The 14677-nt window shown below is 43.7% G+C and overlaps 1 protein-coding gene across 1 annotated transcript; it reads right to left on the bottom strand.

Annotated features, from left to right (window-relative positions):
• Positions 1–307: 307 nt before the first annotated feature.
• KBTBD11 (kelch repeat and BTB domain containing 11) lies at positions 308–8141 on the bottom strand. The gene is made up of 2 exons (XM_019520607.1): positions 6425–8141; positions 308–2927 (listed from the first exon to the last, which is right to left on the bottom strand). Exons 1-2 carry the CDS (start codon positions 7385–7387, stop codon positions 2922–2924), a joined length of 969 nt encoding a protein of 322 aa, XP_019376152.1. The 5' UTR covers positions 7388–8141; the 3' UTR covers positions 308–2921.
• Positions 8142–14677: the final 6536 nt, after the last annotated feature.

Genomic DNA, 14677 nt, shown 5'->3' on the forward strand with positions numbered 1-14677 from the left:
TCCTATCCCCCAGTCTTGAAGGGTGTGTCTGAAATTACACTCATCATACCTCCTTCGGGCCATTGTGTAGGAAGGAGCGCATAATATACCCGGCCAGAAAGTATGACTGTGACCGAGTCATGAGGGTATTCCCTTGGAAAGAAAGAGAACTCCTGATTGCAGTCCTTGCTCCCAGGACTGCGTATGCATTTTACATGAGGTAGTCATTGGACAAAACCCACCAATAACCTAGAAATGTAATCAAAATGTACATATTAAGAATGTAGCAATTGTGTGGCAGATAAAGAAAGGACACCAACTACCCACAAAGCCCTAAGGGGGGAACATTCTTTTTTATATGTATTTATTCCACTACAGCATAAATTGGAGTACATAAAAAGCTTTACAGTGATTTTTTTTGCCTGATTTAAAAACAAACTGTTTAATATATCAGTTACACATGTAATTCACCTGAATTGTGCAGTGTCTGAAGCATTGCATCAGTTAATTTATGACAGATAAGTGGCAGCATCAACATGGTTTAATTGAATTTTCACAAATTTGCCTAGTGTTTATCCATCACTAACATTAAAACTTAAAAGCAAAGCACAGGTTGCTGCAATAAACTAGCTTATTGAAAAACACTATTTGTTTGAGATGTGCTTCACTTACAAAAATATACATACTTTCCTAAACATAGTTGCACATATAAGACTATGCTTAGTAAAGCATTTTAACAAGATTGACAGTGTTTTCATTTCTGGCTAAAAATACTTTTAGCCCCCTTCCATCTACCATTATTTTAGTTTGCTTTTGGTTAAATATGTAGTAGTTTGTTGTTTTTCTATCAAGATATTACCTTTTCTCCTTCCTACAGTGCATATGGTAGTAACTTGGGAAGCCCTGTAGAGCTTCTAAAATACAAAAGAGCGTACTAATTCTAGTAAGTATATCCCAACACTTCCCATTTCTTGGAGCCTAAACAAATAGAGAATGAGACCGCACAGGTTATGAATGCAGAATATCCCTAGACAGTGTGCATACCAAATCCTGGTTTAAGCTGTAGAAGTGGAAATTAGTGGAACTATTCCATGTTTACAGTGAATTGCCTGAAAGCAGTATTTGGCCAAACTTACCTATTTAAATTAAGTGGTACTTTTTTCTAAAGAATGATTTAAGCCCTTGCTGTTCTCTCAAAATACACATAGAACTCCTATTCAATCCAATGCAGGTTCAGTGCACAGAACAATTGCAAGATAAATCATTTAAAGACTGATTTATTAAGCAACTCTTACTACAGTTACTCTAAAGATACCACAGATTATCTTCTTCCTCCTCCTTTTAGCTTTTACAACTGTACCAAAATCCCTGCAAAAGGCTCAAACTAGAAAAAAATATAGCTCTCTAACAATTCAGATTTTTATTCTAGTAAAAAAATGCTAGGTGTCACTAGACATAGAACAAGCCAACCTTAAGCTCTGCACTTATAAAATGTAATGCATCTGTAGACCAGGCAACATAAATGGATGCCATAAAGCAAGAAAAGCAAAAAGCTACTCCTAAACAATAGATAAGCAGAGGTACTGAAAGCAACCATGTTGATAGCTAACCAAACAGCATAGGAGGGGTACACCTTGTATGTGAATAATTTATTCTTTTTAGGAATTGAAATTCTCAGATATTTATTTACAAGGGATTACATTTTGCATGGAATTCACATTTGTTACTGCATAAATCTTATTAAAGTGGTATGGTCCACAGCAGGGCTGTCCAACTGGTGGTGTGTGGGCCACAAGAGGCCCCTAAAACATTGGCATATAGTCCATGGTCTCTTGACTGGCTGCCATTCCTCCACCTCCCCTGCAGCTGGTCCTGCCCCAGGAGCTAGGAAAGGGCTGGAGTACCTGAGCTGCACATGAAGCAAAGAAGTATGGCTATCCACACTAAGTGGGTGCTGCGCATGCAGCAGGGGAGAGTCAGGCTGCTGGTACCATGGGAGTGGGGGCTGCCCATGCTATTATGCATGTGGTGGTGGGGGGAGAGGGGCTGGGCAGCCAGTGCAGTGTGAGCAACCAAGAAAAGATGGAGCCAGGCTGGCCACACCATGCATACAGCAGGGGGGCACTGGGAAGGGTGCCCACTTTACCCATTCAGTGTGTGGCCCCTGAGCCTGCAGCCTCTGGCTTTCCAGAAGTTGGACAGCCTTGGTCCACAACACTGCCATTTTATTTCATGGTTTTTACATTGATTGAGAAAACAGTTATTCTTTTGCTAATAATTCCTTTGAATTAGTTTTAAGGTATAAACAAGATCCATACAAATGGACTTACAGCTATTAAAGGTTCCTTTTAATGCAACTGGTTTGTAGATTTACATCTGCTGGTAATGTTTCCTAGAAAGGTGTGTATCTTCACTTTAGCTGACTTGTTCAATCTGTCACTCAAGATACAATTAGGGAAAGAAGGGGAGAAATCACAGTAGGCATGCTTAGGCTTAGAGAGTACGAAACAGAGGCCATGGAATAGAAAACCAGCTAGAAAATGTCACAGAAATCAATCATCTGGCTGCAATTATGCAAATAGTGTATAAAGGAAATTCTACTTGCCCAACTACTTCTACTAATGAAGACCAGATTCTGCTCTCACCTAAACTGAGTAAATAGTAAAAGCAGTTTCCAGCCCAATGCGATCATTCCTAACATGCGTAATGGCAAAACAAAAAATGCCTTAAAATTATTTTTGCAGCACTTTTGATTTACTCTTATTAATTACTGGTTTAGTAAAGGCTATTTGTTTTCTAGTATACTACATCAACAAACATTTTTATTAGGGGGAAAAAGGTAATTTTCAAACTTTTGTGGAAAGCCTGTGGATTATTTTTATGACTGGAAGTCACAGCGATTTCCCACAAATGTGAGGACATTTTCAGGAAATGCTGTCACATTAAAACTGAAAGAAAAGGAATACAAAACCAGTTAGCTTCTTCACTACAACTGTCGTACAGGCACTGTACTAAATAAGGTCTGAAATAAGTCAGGAACTGTACTATCAAAGCTAAAAGGGATACATGCATCTGATCCCTATACTGGTTAAAGCCCCAATTCAGCAAACACGGACAGCTTTTACTTCACTTAATTGCTTAAGTGTTTGCACACAGAATGTTAAATATTCACTCTGATTGCTAGTTAGATGAAAAACAGTCCCCATACACATAAATCATTTTCTTTTTAATGTTCACAGCTCTGCTACTATTTAGAAAATGGTACTTAATTAAGACCAAAACTCCAAATGACATTTTTCCAAATGAGGAATTGACTGGCAAGTCAACTATCAAATATGTGAGTGAATACACAAAAGAAATTCTAACTTCAGTGTTCAATCCCGCTCCACCAACCTGTACTCAAGCCAGGCTAAACTTCATATAGCATAGCCCTGGAGTACTTATTCAAGGCAAGACTTCCCATATATTTACTTGGGAAAGATAGATCTGCTTCACTGAAAGTTTGGACCACTAATTTCTAAACAATGTCTAATTAGACTAACTGTGCAAAACCATGGGGGGTGGGGAATGAAACTGAACAAAAATGAAAAAGATACATAAAAACACAACCCTATAAAATGTAAACTACTCTTTTTCTTTATGTCAAAATGAAGTTGTCTATAGATGAATCAGTTGCCTTGCTTTAGAACTACCAAAGAATTTTACTGTCGATATTCTGCTTAAAGCAGGACATTTTAATCAAATGTAAGAAAAGTCATCTCCTGCTGTTCTTTATGTAAAGTTTCTGTACCCTTCTAGAAGATGAACACTCATAAACTATTCCTTTCCATAATCAAGTGACAATTCCAGGCTGAATTACCAATACTAAAAACACTTGGTCTATTTTAGAAAATGGTTTCTCAGATTGACTTAAATGTAAAGCTACAAAGTTTTGCCTTATCCCTGTGCTGAATGGCTATATATAAAATATAGAAAATAAATGCTAGTGTTTTTTTAACATAGCATGTCTGCCCAGGTGGTCTACATTTTTAGTTCTGAATAACATAACAAAAAGTATGTTCCAACTTCCAACAGGCAAAAAGTCTATCACATTTTTCCATTCTCAAGATTCTGCTCCATAAAAAAATATTCCATGGGATTCAAAATCCAGACAACGATATATGATATTGACGTGTACTGTAATTGACCAGTAAATTAGTAATTACAGCAATCATTAACTTGAAATAAATAAACCAATCTGGCAATTAAAAAATGGGGAAATATTAACATCATGCTAATGTATAAGTATAGCTTGCCTTTGTAGCAAATGCCTTTTTTAGCTTGTTCTCCTATGGTAGCCTTGTACTGTGCTAAAAAGTATCTTGCCACGGGATACTGGACATAAGATGAAGGAGTTAAATGTTCTTAGTCGATTTCAAGGGATTTGCATTTGGTTTAGGTTAATGGTCTTTGATTTACAGTTAATTAAAGAGAAGTGAATTACAAAACATTTTTCCAGAACACAGTGGCATACACAGCCTGTCATGGCTTAAACATCTTTACTTCATATTTGTTATAATTTAAAACTTGTGATAAAAAAACATTATTTACAGAAATCACCTCTTCATCCTGCCACAGAACTTTGCTTCTGCAATAATACGTTATCTTTTAAAAGGTAACATGACTTTTTTCCCCTCTGTGTTCCAAATAGGAACATGTGGCAGACATTTGTGTTGCTTAAAGACCAAGTCTGGTCTCTGTTAAATCATTCATTGTGGTTGAAATTCCTGGGGCCACACCATGCCATGTCTTCATTAAAGAAACTACTGCACCAAAGAAAAAACCAGAAATAAAAATGAAAGGCTGCAATTCAGATGTTCTCCCTATACTTTTCTAACACAGGAAAATGTTTAGTTTACCATCAAAGGTAAACAGAATTCATTCAGGCTATATTGCCAGCACTGTTCATCCAAGAGAGAAGAGAAAACAAAGGGAAGCAACTACTCTTCGCAACAGGGCATACAAAGGAGATTGGCACTATTGTGATAAGCCTCTATTATCAGGGATTCATATCTATGGGAGGGGGAAAAAAACAAAACAAAACATAGTTCTCTTCCAAGATTGAGAATTCGCATTAAGTGTTATCCAAAGATGATCCTTTTTTAGCAGCCTTCTCCCTTAATGCGCATGGCTGGGTATGCGCAGCGCCTGGTGCAGAATAGGATGGCTCTAGATCAGTGAGAGATGGGGTGCCCCATCTTACCTTGTGCTTGCTCATACACTGGCAGCACTCCCCCAAGGGTAGCTGCACCAAGGGCCCACCCCAGCACCACCTTGTCCTGCCACCCTGGAGATGCCTCGAGGCCCCACACAGCGGTGCCATGTTACTGAGCACAGCCCAGAGCCCACTCCTGATGCCAGCCCTGCTCCACAGCCAGCTTCACGGTATGGATGTGCCCTCCTGCTCCCCGGCTCGGTCCGCCCCATCCGGCAGCATCAGTACAAAGGGCAGCAGAAGGCCCTTGCTGTCCTGGGGTGCTTTGAGGAGTTCCGCATCGAAGCTGCCCCGCAGGCCACCATCCGACTCCACCTCACCATCAGCTGCCAAGCTGAAGCGCAGGACACCAGCACGGCTGATGCAGTAGATGGTGCGGCCCAGTGCAGCACAGCGGAAGGGCTGCAGTGCACTGCTACCACTGGGCCGCAGGGAGGCGCACTGGCTCCATCGTTTAGCCACTGTGTTGTAGCGGAAGACCTCAACACCACCACTGCTGCTGCTGCCAGCCTGCTCACCACGGCTGCCACTCACATCGAAGCGGTAGATGAAGTTCTTGAAGGCCACCATGTCAGCAGAGCGGCGGCGGCTGCTGTTGTAGGGGCACTCCTGCCACTCGTCCCGCCTGGGGTCATACTTGAGCAGGCGGTAGAAGAGTGAGCCACCTGACACATAGATCTCCCCATTGCATGTGGTGGCCTCATGGGCCACAGCAAAGGCACCCTTGGGCAGGGGTGCAGCGGTGCTCCAGCGGTCAGCCCGTGGGTCATAGCGCTCCACGGTGAAGAGGCACTCGCCACCCACAGCATACAGGTAGCCGTCCAGTGCCAGCAGCTTGAGCTGTGCCCGGGGCTGGGCTAGTGGGCGCACCTGGCTCCAGTTGTCCGTGAGAGGATTGTAGCAAAACACCTTGTCAGAGGGGCGAGTGCGTGGCTCACCTGGCGCTGCTGCTGCCAGGCCCCCAGCCACAAAGAGGTAGTTGTGGAGCACACATATGGCACAGCCCTTGGCATTGGCCTCATCAGGCAGGCGTGTCAGTACCCGCCATTCACCTGTCACCTCCTGGTAGCAATAGATGAGTGCGCCACTGTCTTCCAGGGATACCACAGAGGAGGGGCTCTGTGGCCGGCTGCTCTCACGGCTCTGTGGCCGGCTTCCCATCCCTCCAGGCCTCTCCAACGCATCGCTCACCTCGGCCACCAGCAGGCAGGGCCGGCTGGCATCCAGGCGGCGCTGCAGGATGAGATCGCGCTCAGCACCACTGAGGCGGCCATAAACACTGGGCTCCCGCAGCACCTCAAGGTAGTGGTCACTCATAAAGCGGTAGGTGGCCTCACGCAGCTCTGTCAGGCGCTGCTTCTTAGCCTGGCAGAGCAGCTGGTAGCAGTTTTGGAGGCTTAGCTGGGCACGCATGGCTTCGGCAGCACAGTGCAGGGCACACGGCATCTGCAGCACACGGGCACCGCTCACCACCTCAGCCAGGTTGTCATGGCGGATGCCACCCATGCGTGCTGTGTACACATAGTCAAGCAGGAGGCGAAGCGCCCCGTAGCTCACGCCCTTGAGTCGCAGTACATCCCGTGATGAGCGGGCACGGAAATAGTCACTCTTGGCTGCCAGCACCGCTTTGTGCGCCCGCACCCGCCGCCCACACACTTCGATCACCAAGTCTGGCTCCTCCCCAGGCCGCAGGCAGCACGGCCCACCCTCACCTGCTTCGCTCTCCTCTTCCTCCTCTGATTCAGATGCCGCACTGTTGATCTCCCACTGGCTTTTCACCACACGGCTGCAGGATGATGAGGATGGTGGTGATGGCGAAGGTGATGGGGAGGCAGCAGCAGCAGCCCCAGGCTCCTGACGTGGTGCTGAGTCTGCTCCTCCGGGTGCACTAAAGCACAAGGAGGAGCTAAAGCCACAAGGCGCCGTCAGGGGCAGCTGGGTGCCACCGCTCTTCTCCTCTTCCGCAGCAGCGGTTGCTGAGCTGCCCTCCATGGGACCAGCTAGGTGGCTGCAGTAGCTGCTCTGTGCTTCCCCTGGAGCTGTTCCCACGTTTGTTAGTTGCTGCTGTGGCTGCTCCACCTGCCCACGCAGCCCCTCCGTGCCGAGGCTCCCATCACCTGGGTAGAGGACACAGGACAGCACTGAGCTCTCCATGGCTGCAGCCAGTGCTAGATGCAGCTCTTCCCTCCCCCACCCCACTGTGTATATCTTTGTGGTTGAATGCCGTTGTGGGTCTTTCTTGCTCAACTTCCCTTCCTGGCACACAGGCAATCTGGGCGTGGGTTGCAGCCCTGGGCGCCTCTTCTGTGCCCCCTGCTGCTGAACTATTGACCTTGACTCCCTCCCTAGTGGATGTCTGTACTCAGAATCTACTCGCTGCAGTTTATCCTCCCATCATCCCTTTGGGTGGTGCTCCATGTACTGACTGTGCATTCAAGTGCCCTATTTCCTGGGGTAAGTACAAGTTTATGGTTCTTTTCTGGCCAAATTAATCTTTTACTAGTCTTTTTCAGCTTGCTTTCCCCTCCTCCCCAACACCCCTCAGTAAGATGCACGTGTGCTTTAGGGAGTCAAACAGTACTGGGTTTTAACAGGTGTCTTTCATTTAATTTGCCTAGATTCATATATCATTCCTGCATCTCCGAATTCAGTTAATACGGCCCCCAAGCTGGAAAATTTCACTGTGTTGTCTCAGTTCCTCAAACTTGATCCAAAGACCGTAGTGGGACTTTTTCTTGCCTTGGAAAGTGCAGCAAAAGAGGCATCAAAGTTCAGTTTGCCAACTGCTGTCCCACCACCTGATATGTGGCATCCTTTTATACTGATTATTCAACAGACTGGACTGGGTACCAAGGGAATGGAGTCATTTAAGATCGGATCATCTGAAATACTGTTAAATCCAATATTTATTCACCTTATGTAGTTATTTTAGCATAACCAATAAATTTTGGAATGAGATTCCCCATCAGTGAAGATGTCCCTGGAGGTACAGACTTCTTTACTTGAACTTCAAGGTAGTTTCTTCAGTCCACTGTTTCACAAAGGATTATACAAATTTGTTATTCCTCCTGTTTAAAAGAAATGATAGAAAGTTGGTCAGTTTAAAATAAACCAGTTCGCTGTCTAGCTGCCTTATCTCTTCACCCAAGGCCTTATCCTGGGGAAAGCTGAACTCTCATAACATTTTCCTTTAATGAGGGAAACTGTGTCCTGAACATTTATTCTGGAATTGACTAAAATAATGTTAGTGAAAATCACAATCTTTTTTTTCAAAGAAAAGCATACTGGAGAATTACTTGATACCATGTCAAAAAATGTTATTAACTAGTATGCCCGTAACTGACATGGATTAACTGTGTACTGCATTATCTTAATGTAATAATACATGAAGTGTTCTAGTCTGACCCAGCTGGGAAATGCTCATGGCTTCCATTCATAAAGAATAAGAATCTGGTAAAAATTCAGAAAATACAGATCTGCACCTGAAGTTTGGTCTATTCTTGAAGATTTACTAGAAAATTGAAGTCTTTGGGCCATAGGTGAAACTCATATCAGTTTTCCAGATTACAGTAGAAGTGCTGTAGACTGGAGATTATCTTTCCGTTCTTTACAATTTAGAATTTTAATAACATTTTTACATGGTGGTGAGTTTAAATTCTGATGAATGGTAAGAGCATATTAATACATTTTCCAAATACATTTAATTTAATAATATATTCATTTGCAATAGTGACCCCATAGCTAAAGTTAATTCATTTCCATTACCACTGCAATGTGACCCACTTTCTACTTTCATCAAAAATACCAATTTCTGCCTAAAACATTTCACATGTTCTCTTGAGAGACAAAATTTATTAAGTGTTAAGCTAACTCAGGAATTTTACAGCTATGAGTTCAAAAACATGTTTTTAAATTAAACTTTCTAAGATGCTCTCTTGAAGTTTTTTTTACTCAAACACAGCTTTATCTAGAAGCTCCAAATGTGGAGTTGAAAACTGCAAGCCCCAACTGACATTCCTCACTTCAGTGAGATAACTTGTATGGATACAGACACGAATGATTATTTGTAAGGACTTGAGAACTGAGTTTCTAGTCTGCAAAATCTTCACTGAGGATTTTTAGGGCATTTGGTTCCTTTTAGAAGGTTGGTATATGAATAGTGGGCTTATTTCTTGTGAATATTTGAACCACCAGGAAACACAATGGGTTTTCTCCTACTGATCCCTAGGTCTCTAGAAATAGAGCAATGGGTCTTTTGTTCTCCTCCCTGCTTAGCCAGACATTATGTACACTCCTTCAGTCCCCTGAGTATTACCAGAGGACCCACTGCACACTTTGTAGCTTGGACTGTGCGAGTCCTATATTGCAATAGGCAATTTTCCATGCATGGCAAATCTTAAGAGTAGCAACAGCCAGTGGAGGAGGCACTGGATTCCTGCAGCTTCTTAGGTTTCTAATATTCTGAAGAGGTGACATAGAGATATACATGTAAAACACAGTGACACATTCAAGACACATAGGGCATCTAATATAATGAATATATTTTTCAGTCTTCATATTCCTAAATTCACAGAGTAGCTATTTTCCACTTAAAATATCATATTGGAGCCAGGAGGATATATACAGCTTCTGTTTGAGGGTTTCCTGAAAATCCTGATTGTCAGCTTCATTCTAGAGTAAGCTTTGTAACGGATATTTTAAAAATGCCAAGGACCACAGACTGTTCTGTCAAAATTTTCTAAAAGGCTAAGCCCTTGGATTTTGCCAGGAAAGTTTTGGCAAGCTTTTATCATATAGCATACAGATCAAGTGTCTTAAGTGATGACAGACTTTGTGTTTGATATATACTGTAAATTCTGGCTTGTCATGGGGTCCCCGAGTGCCATTATACCAGCCCTTGTTTTACCAACCTTTGTAATGTGCCACGTGCATTAGGGCTTGGGTAAGCACTTGAGTTGCTAAGACTCCATGAGTGCATCCAGACTAGCACAGATGTGCTACTTCATAAAGCAGGGGAGTTTTTTGACCCCAGGAGATCCCATGCCAATGCCAAAAAAAAGGGGTGGCACATGTGGCAGCAGTGTGCACTGCCCAAAACTGGAGCCTGGCTGGCCAGAGTCAAACTCCAGCTGCCAGCCAGGCTTTGTGCCATGGCTGCAGCCACAGGAGGCATGCAAGCTCCAGGTAAAACTGCTGGGCCCAGCACAGTTGCTGACCACAGCCTCCCCTACCCCACCTGGGGTAACCTGCCACATGCTAGATCATGCATGGCATGGGCATTCCCCAGAAACAAGGTGTGCCACTGCTACTTGTCCCTGGGGAAACAAATGTCCATGGTTATCTGGACATGCCCCATGAGTCTTAATACCTTGAGGATGAACTGTGTCTATAGCTTTCAATAGTAGATACTTCCAAGGACCCCAGACACCCTGCCTTTGTGACCAGCTCTTCCTACCTTCTCTTCATGGCCTACATTCATTCTCAGCAAAAGGAAATCAATCAAGTTTTAATCTCAACAGATTCATCACCTCGGGATAGATTCACACTCAGGGAGCTGACACAAGGGATGTTTTGTCATGCAATCAGGCCCCAGAAGCATGCTTACAGAAGGGCACAGCTGCAGAGCACCTGAAAAGGGCCCAGTCCCATGACAATCTGAACCCTCATTACATGAGGTTTCAGATCAAGGTGCCCCAAAGCAAAGCACCTTCATTAACTTGTGTCTGTGTGCACTGGGAACAGGGCTGAGCTGATGCAGCCCGGCCCTGCTCCTGTTTCCGTTTTTATAATGGGAGAGGTAGAAGAGAGTGGAGGGAAGTCCACCTGGGGGATGCCCAGCCTGTGCTGGGGTGTGAGGTGGGTGGACTGGAGCCCCAGCCCCCTCCCCACCTCTAACACAGGCTAGGCAACCCCTAGACTGAGCTCCTTCTGCTTCTTTCCCCTCCTATTCTGATGACAGTACTGGAGCAGGGAGGGGATAGAGGGGGAGGGTGGCTGCAGACTCACAGCTGCTGCAAACTGCTTTAATCCCCCAAGCCCTGGGAACAAACAGCAAACATAAGTTGGGCCCAGGGGATCGATTCCTGCAAAGCACCATGAGTTACAGCAGGGAGCTGTACTCCCTGCAGTCAGCGCTCTCAAGAGATCTGTTACTGGGTGCTTAAGTTGAAGAAATAAAGGAAAAATTAAAGGAAGAATTAAAAGAATGTAATCAACATTACATTCATGATTATATAAATGACAGCAATGAGAAAACAACAGTTAAAATTATCTACCTATGGGGAAAAAAAATTAAAAATACAAGAAAAAGCTCGAAATATTGTATTCAAGTGGCTAAAAATGCCTACATTTACTCAGAGCATGAAAACAGCATGAAAAAGATGATACCCTGCTTAGGAACAATAACCCAAAACTTTTCACATATTTAACCATGTTTTTAGCTTGGAAGTTGAACTCAGTACTGAAACCTATTTAGAAAAAGGACGCACTTCAGGTTGTCCTAATAAACAGTATGAAGTTAAAATCTTGAGCTGCTAAATTGATATAGGATTTCCTAGCTCCTCCGTACCCGAACAGAATAAGAAGACTCTATCCAACTGCCATTAGCACTTTGAAATGTGTACTGACTCTAAGAAGGACTTTAGTGAAAACAGTATACATTTTACGTTGCAAAGGGCACAGCAGAAAGACGTTAAACTCTCACTATCTACCGAAGTTGAATTTGGTAGATCACAAACTAGTCCCTCTAGTGCTGCCATCTCAGTGGAAATATGGCTTGGTCCACTTAAAAAACAAGCACTAACATCATATAAAAATAATTACGAGAAACAATTTAGGGAAACTATGGAAACTTGCCAATATCAAGAGAACATGATTGATCTCAAGTATGAAGGTCATAGGTTAAACATGAAACAGGAAGAAGCTGAGAAATAATTGATGGAATATAATACTGAGTTCCTTCCTTCACTTCTAGCATTTAAAATCAAACATCCATATTATGTCAAATATATATTAGTGAAAGAGGATGTATTAGTGTTGCAACAAAATGGTCAAGAATTACGGAATTAATAGCAGAGAAAATTCATAACTCTCATTTTTTAAACTACTTATACTCCTGTCCTGACAGGCTGGCTTCAATCAAATAGGATTTTAACAAATGGGAAGCATGCATCATTAGCATTTCTTGCCAACAACAATAGGTCTGGATCATTAGTAGACTGCAGACTCTGATATCGAAGCTTTATTAAATGGACTCAACCCAATTTTTATCATCATGGGCTTGGTCTGGGGTGATGTAATGATAGCATTTTAATGGACACAGGATCTGCCAACAAACATGAGCTATAGCTGCAGACTTGGCAGTGACACGCTTGCAATGTCCTGGACATGTGCCCCTGATTTAGCAAGCTGAGAAACACAGCTTGAGTAAAGAAACACAGACAATAAGCAGTGTTTTTTGTTTTTTTTCCTGACACAGAAAGCTGACCATAGTGACAAGCTAGAGGTAATATTTCCTTGGTTTGAAGTCACCCAGCTACCCTTTCTTAATATCCAGTTAGACGCATGTTTCCAATTATTTTTTTACTCTAGTTTCTCTCTCTCCCATGTGCATGTGTGTGTGTGTACTGTGCTAAACTTTGACCCTGTACCAAAAAGAAATGTGTAGGAGTATTAATCATGGAACCAGGTCTGGCTCTCTAGATCACAAACAATGCATGAAAGCAAACAATCTACTTCCACCCATGCCGAATAAGTAAGTGCAGCCCTTAATCTACATAAGCCAATCTAATTTACATGAAATAGTGATAGTCCTTAAAGAACCATAAACCAGCTGTATAGTGAGGGCATACATAAGCTATTACTCCATTCTTTATTGCTAATGCCAGGGTGAGGAGCAGAAAGAGGTTGATATATCTGGCTGTGCCAGCTTAAGCCCCTGCAAAGAATTTCCCTGGAATATGGGAGCTATTTGGCAGTTAGATACTGGCCATTTGGAGACCACGGATCATCCCAACTGGTCTGATCAGGAGAAAATACACTCCTTGCATTTCTTTAATAAAACTAGAATGAAAAAGGCTGGGAATAGCCAACAGATAAACTGCTGGGGGGCGGGGAAACTAATCCACATCATTCTAACCAAAAAAGAACATGTTAGCAATCAAGGGCAAAGAGATTTAATTAAGAGTAACTAACCTACATGTATTTAGTGTAAGCAGCTAAAGCTCACCAGTTTGGCCAATACTTAAGCCCCTTATTTGACTAGAGTCCAGAGCAAGGGATACTTTGCTAGCAAGTTTGCCTGGAAATCTCTCCTGCTTTCCTTCACTCTAAGCTTGGTGAGCACAACCAGGTTAGCAGGGAAAAGGGAACCTTTTGGGACCACGGAGCAGTGAACAGGCTAGCTTACAGGGGAGTTTGTTAGGGAAGGCCTGCTTGGAAAGAGGGGCGAGAAAAGAGAGACAGCCAGCAGATTAGGAGACCCAGAGAAACTGCTGGAGGATGTTAAAATCCCAGAGCTACTGCCACTCCCAGCTCTTTCTCTGCTTGCACCAGTGAGGTGTCTGCCCAGGCAGGTCCACTCACCATTAAGGCTTCCACCCAGGTCCTAGTTTGGTGCTCTGGAGACTGTGGCTTGCAGTTTTCTTCCAGAGACAGCCAGGTGGGGGAGTACCTGTGATGTAAATGGTGCCTCTTGGTGGTGTCCCTCAGGGATCAGGCAAGAGGTGGCAAGGCTCTGAAGCATCCTCTGCCATGAGGAGTTCATCGATTCTATAATGGAGAGACCTCCAAGACTAAGGAGGAAGGACTGCCAGGGGCAGTGGTGATTAGGACAGGTCCTGGACAATTGGAAAAGTGCAAATATAATGCCCATCTTTAAAAAACAGAAGGGGATCCAGGGAATTCTAGATGGCCGGTCTCACCTTGGTCCCTGGAAAAATCATGGAGAAGGTCCTCAAGGAACTCATTTCTAAACACTTGGGGGAGAAGGCGGCAATTAGGAACAGTCAGCGTGGATTCGTCAAGGGCCTGACCAACCTGATTGCCTTCTGTGAGGAGATGACTAGCTCTGTAGATGCAGGGAGAACGAACAGTGGACATGAACTATCTTGACTTAAGCAAGACTTTCGCTACAGTCTCCCACAACATTCTTGCAAGCAAGCTAAGGAAGTATGGGCTGGATGAAGGGGCTGTGAGCTGGACTGAAAACTGGCTGGATCATCGGGCTCAAAGGTTAGCGATCAATGGCTTGATGTCTAGGTATCAAGTGGAGTGCCCTAGGGCTCAGTTCTGGGGCTTATTTTGTTCAATATCTTCATCAACAAGCTGGAAGATGGCACAGAATGCACCCTCAGCGAGTCTGTAGATGACACCAAGCTGGGGGGAGTAGTAGATACAGCGGATGGTAGGGCTAGGATTCAGAGTGACCTAGACGAATTGGAGGAC

Source organism: Gavialis gangeticus, unplaced genomic scaffold (assembly GCF_001723915.1).
Source record: "Gavialis gangeticus isolate Ggan-Ray unplaced genomic scaffold, GavGan_comp1, whole genome shotgun sequence".
Classification (NCBI taxonomy): Eukaryota; Metazoa; Chordata; order Crocodylia; family Gavialidae; genus Gavialis; species Gavialis gangeticus.

Coding starts and splice junctions, on each gene's coding strand:
- KBTBD11 (XM_019520607.1), bottom strand. CDS start 7,387: ATGGAGAGCTCAGTGCTGTCCTGTGTCCTCTACCCAGGTGATGGGAGC.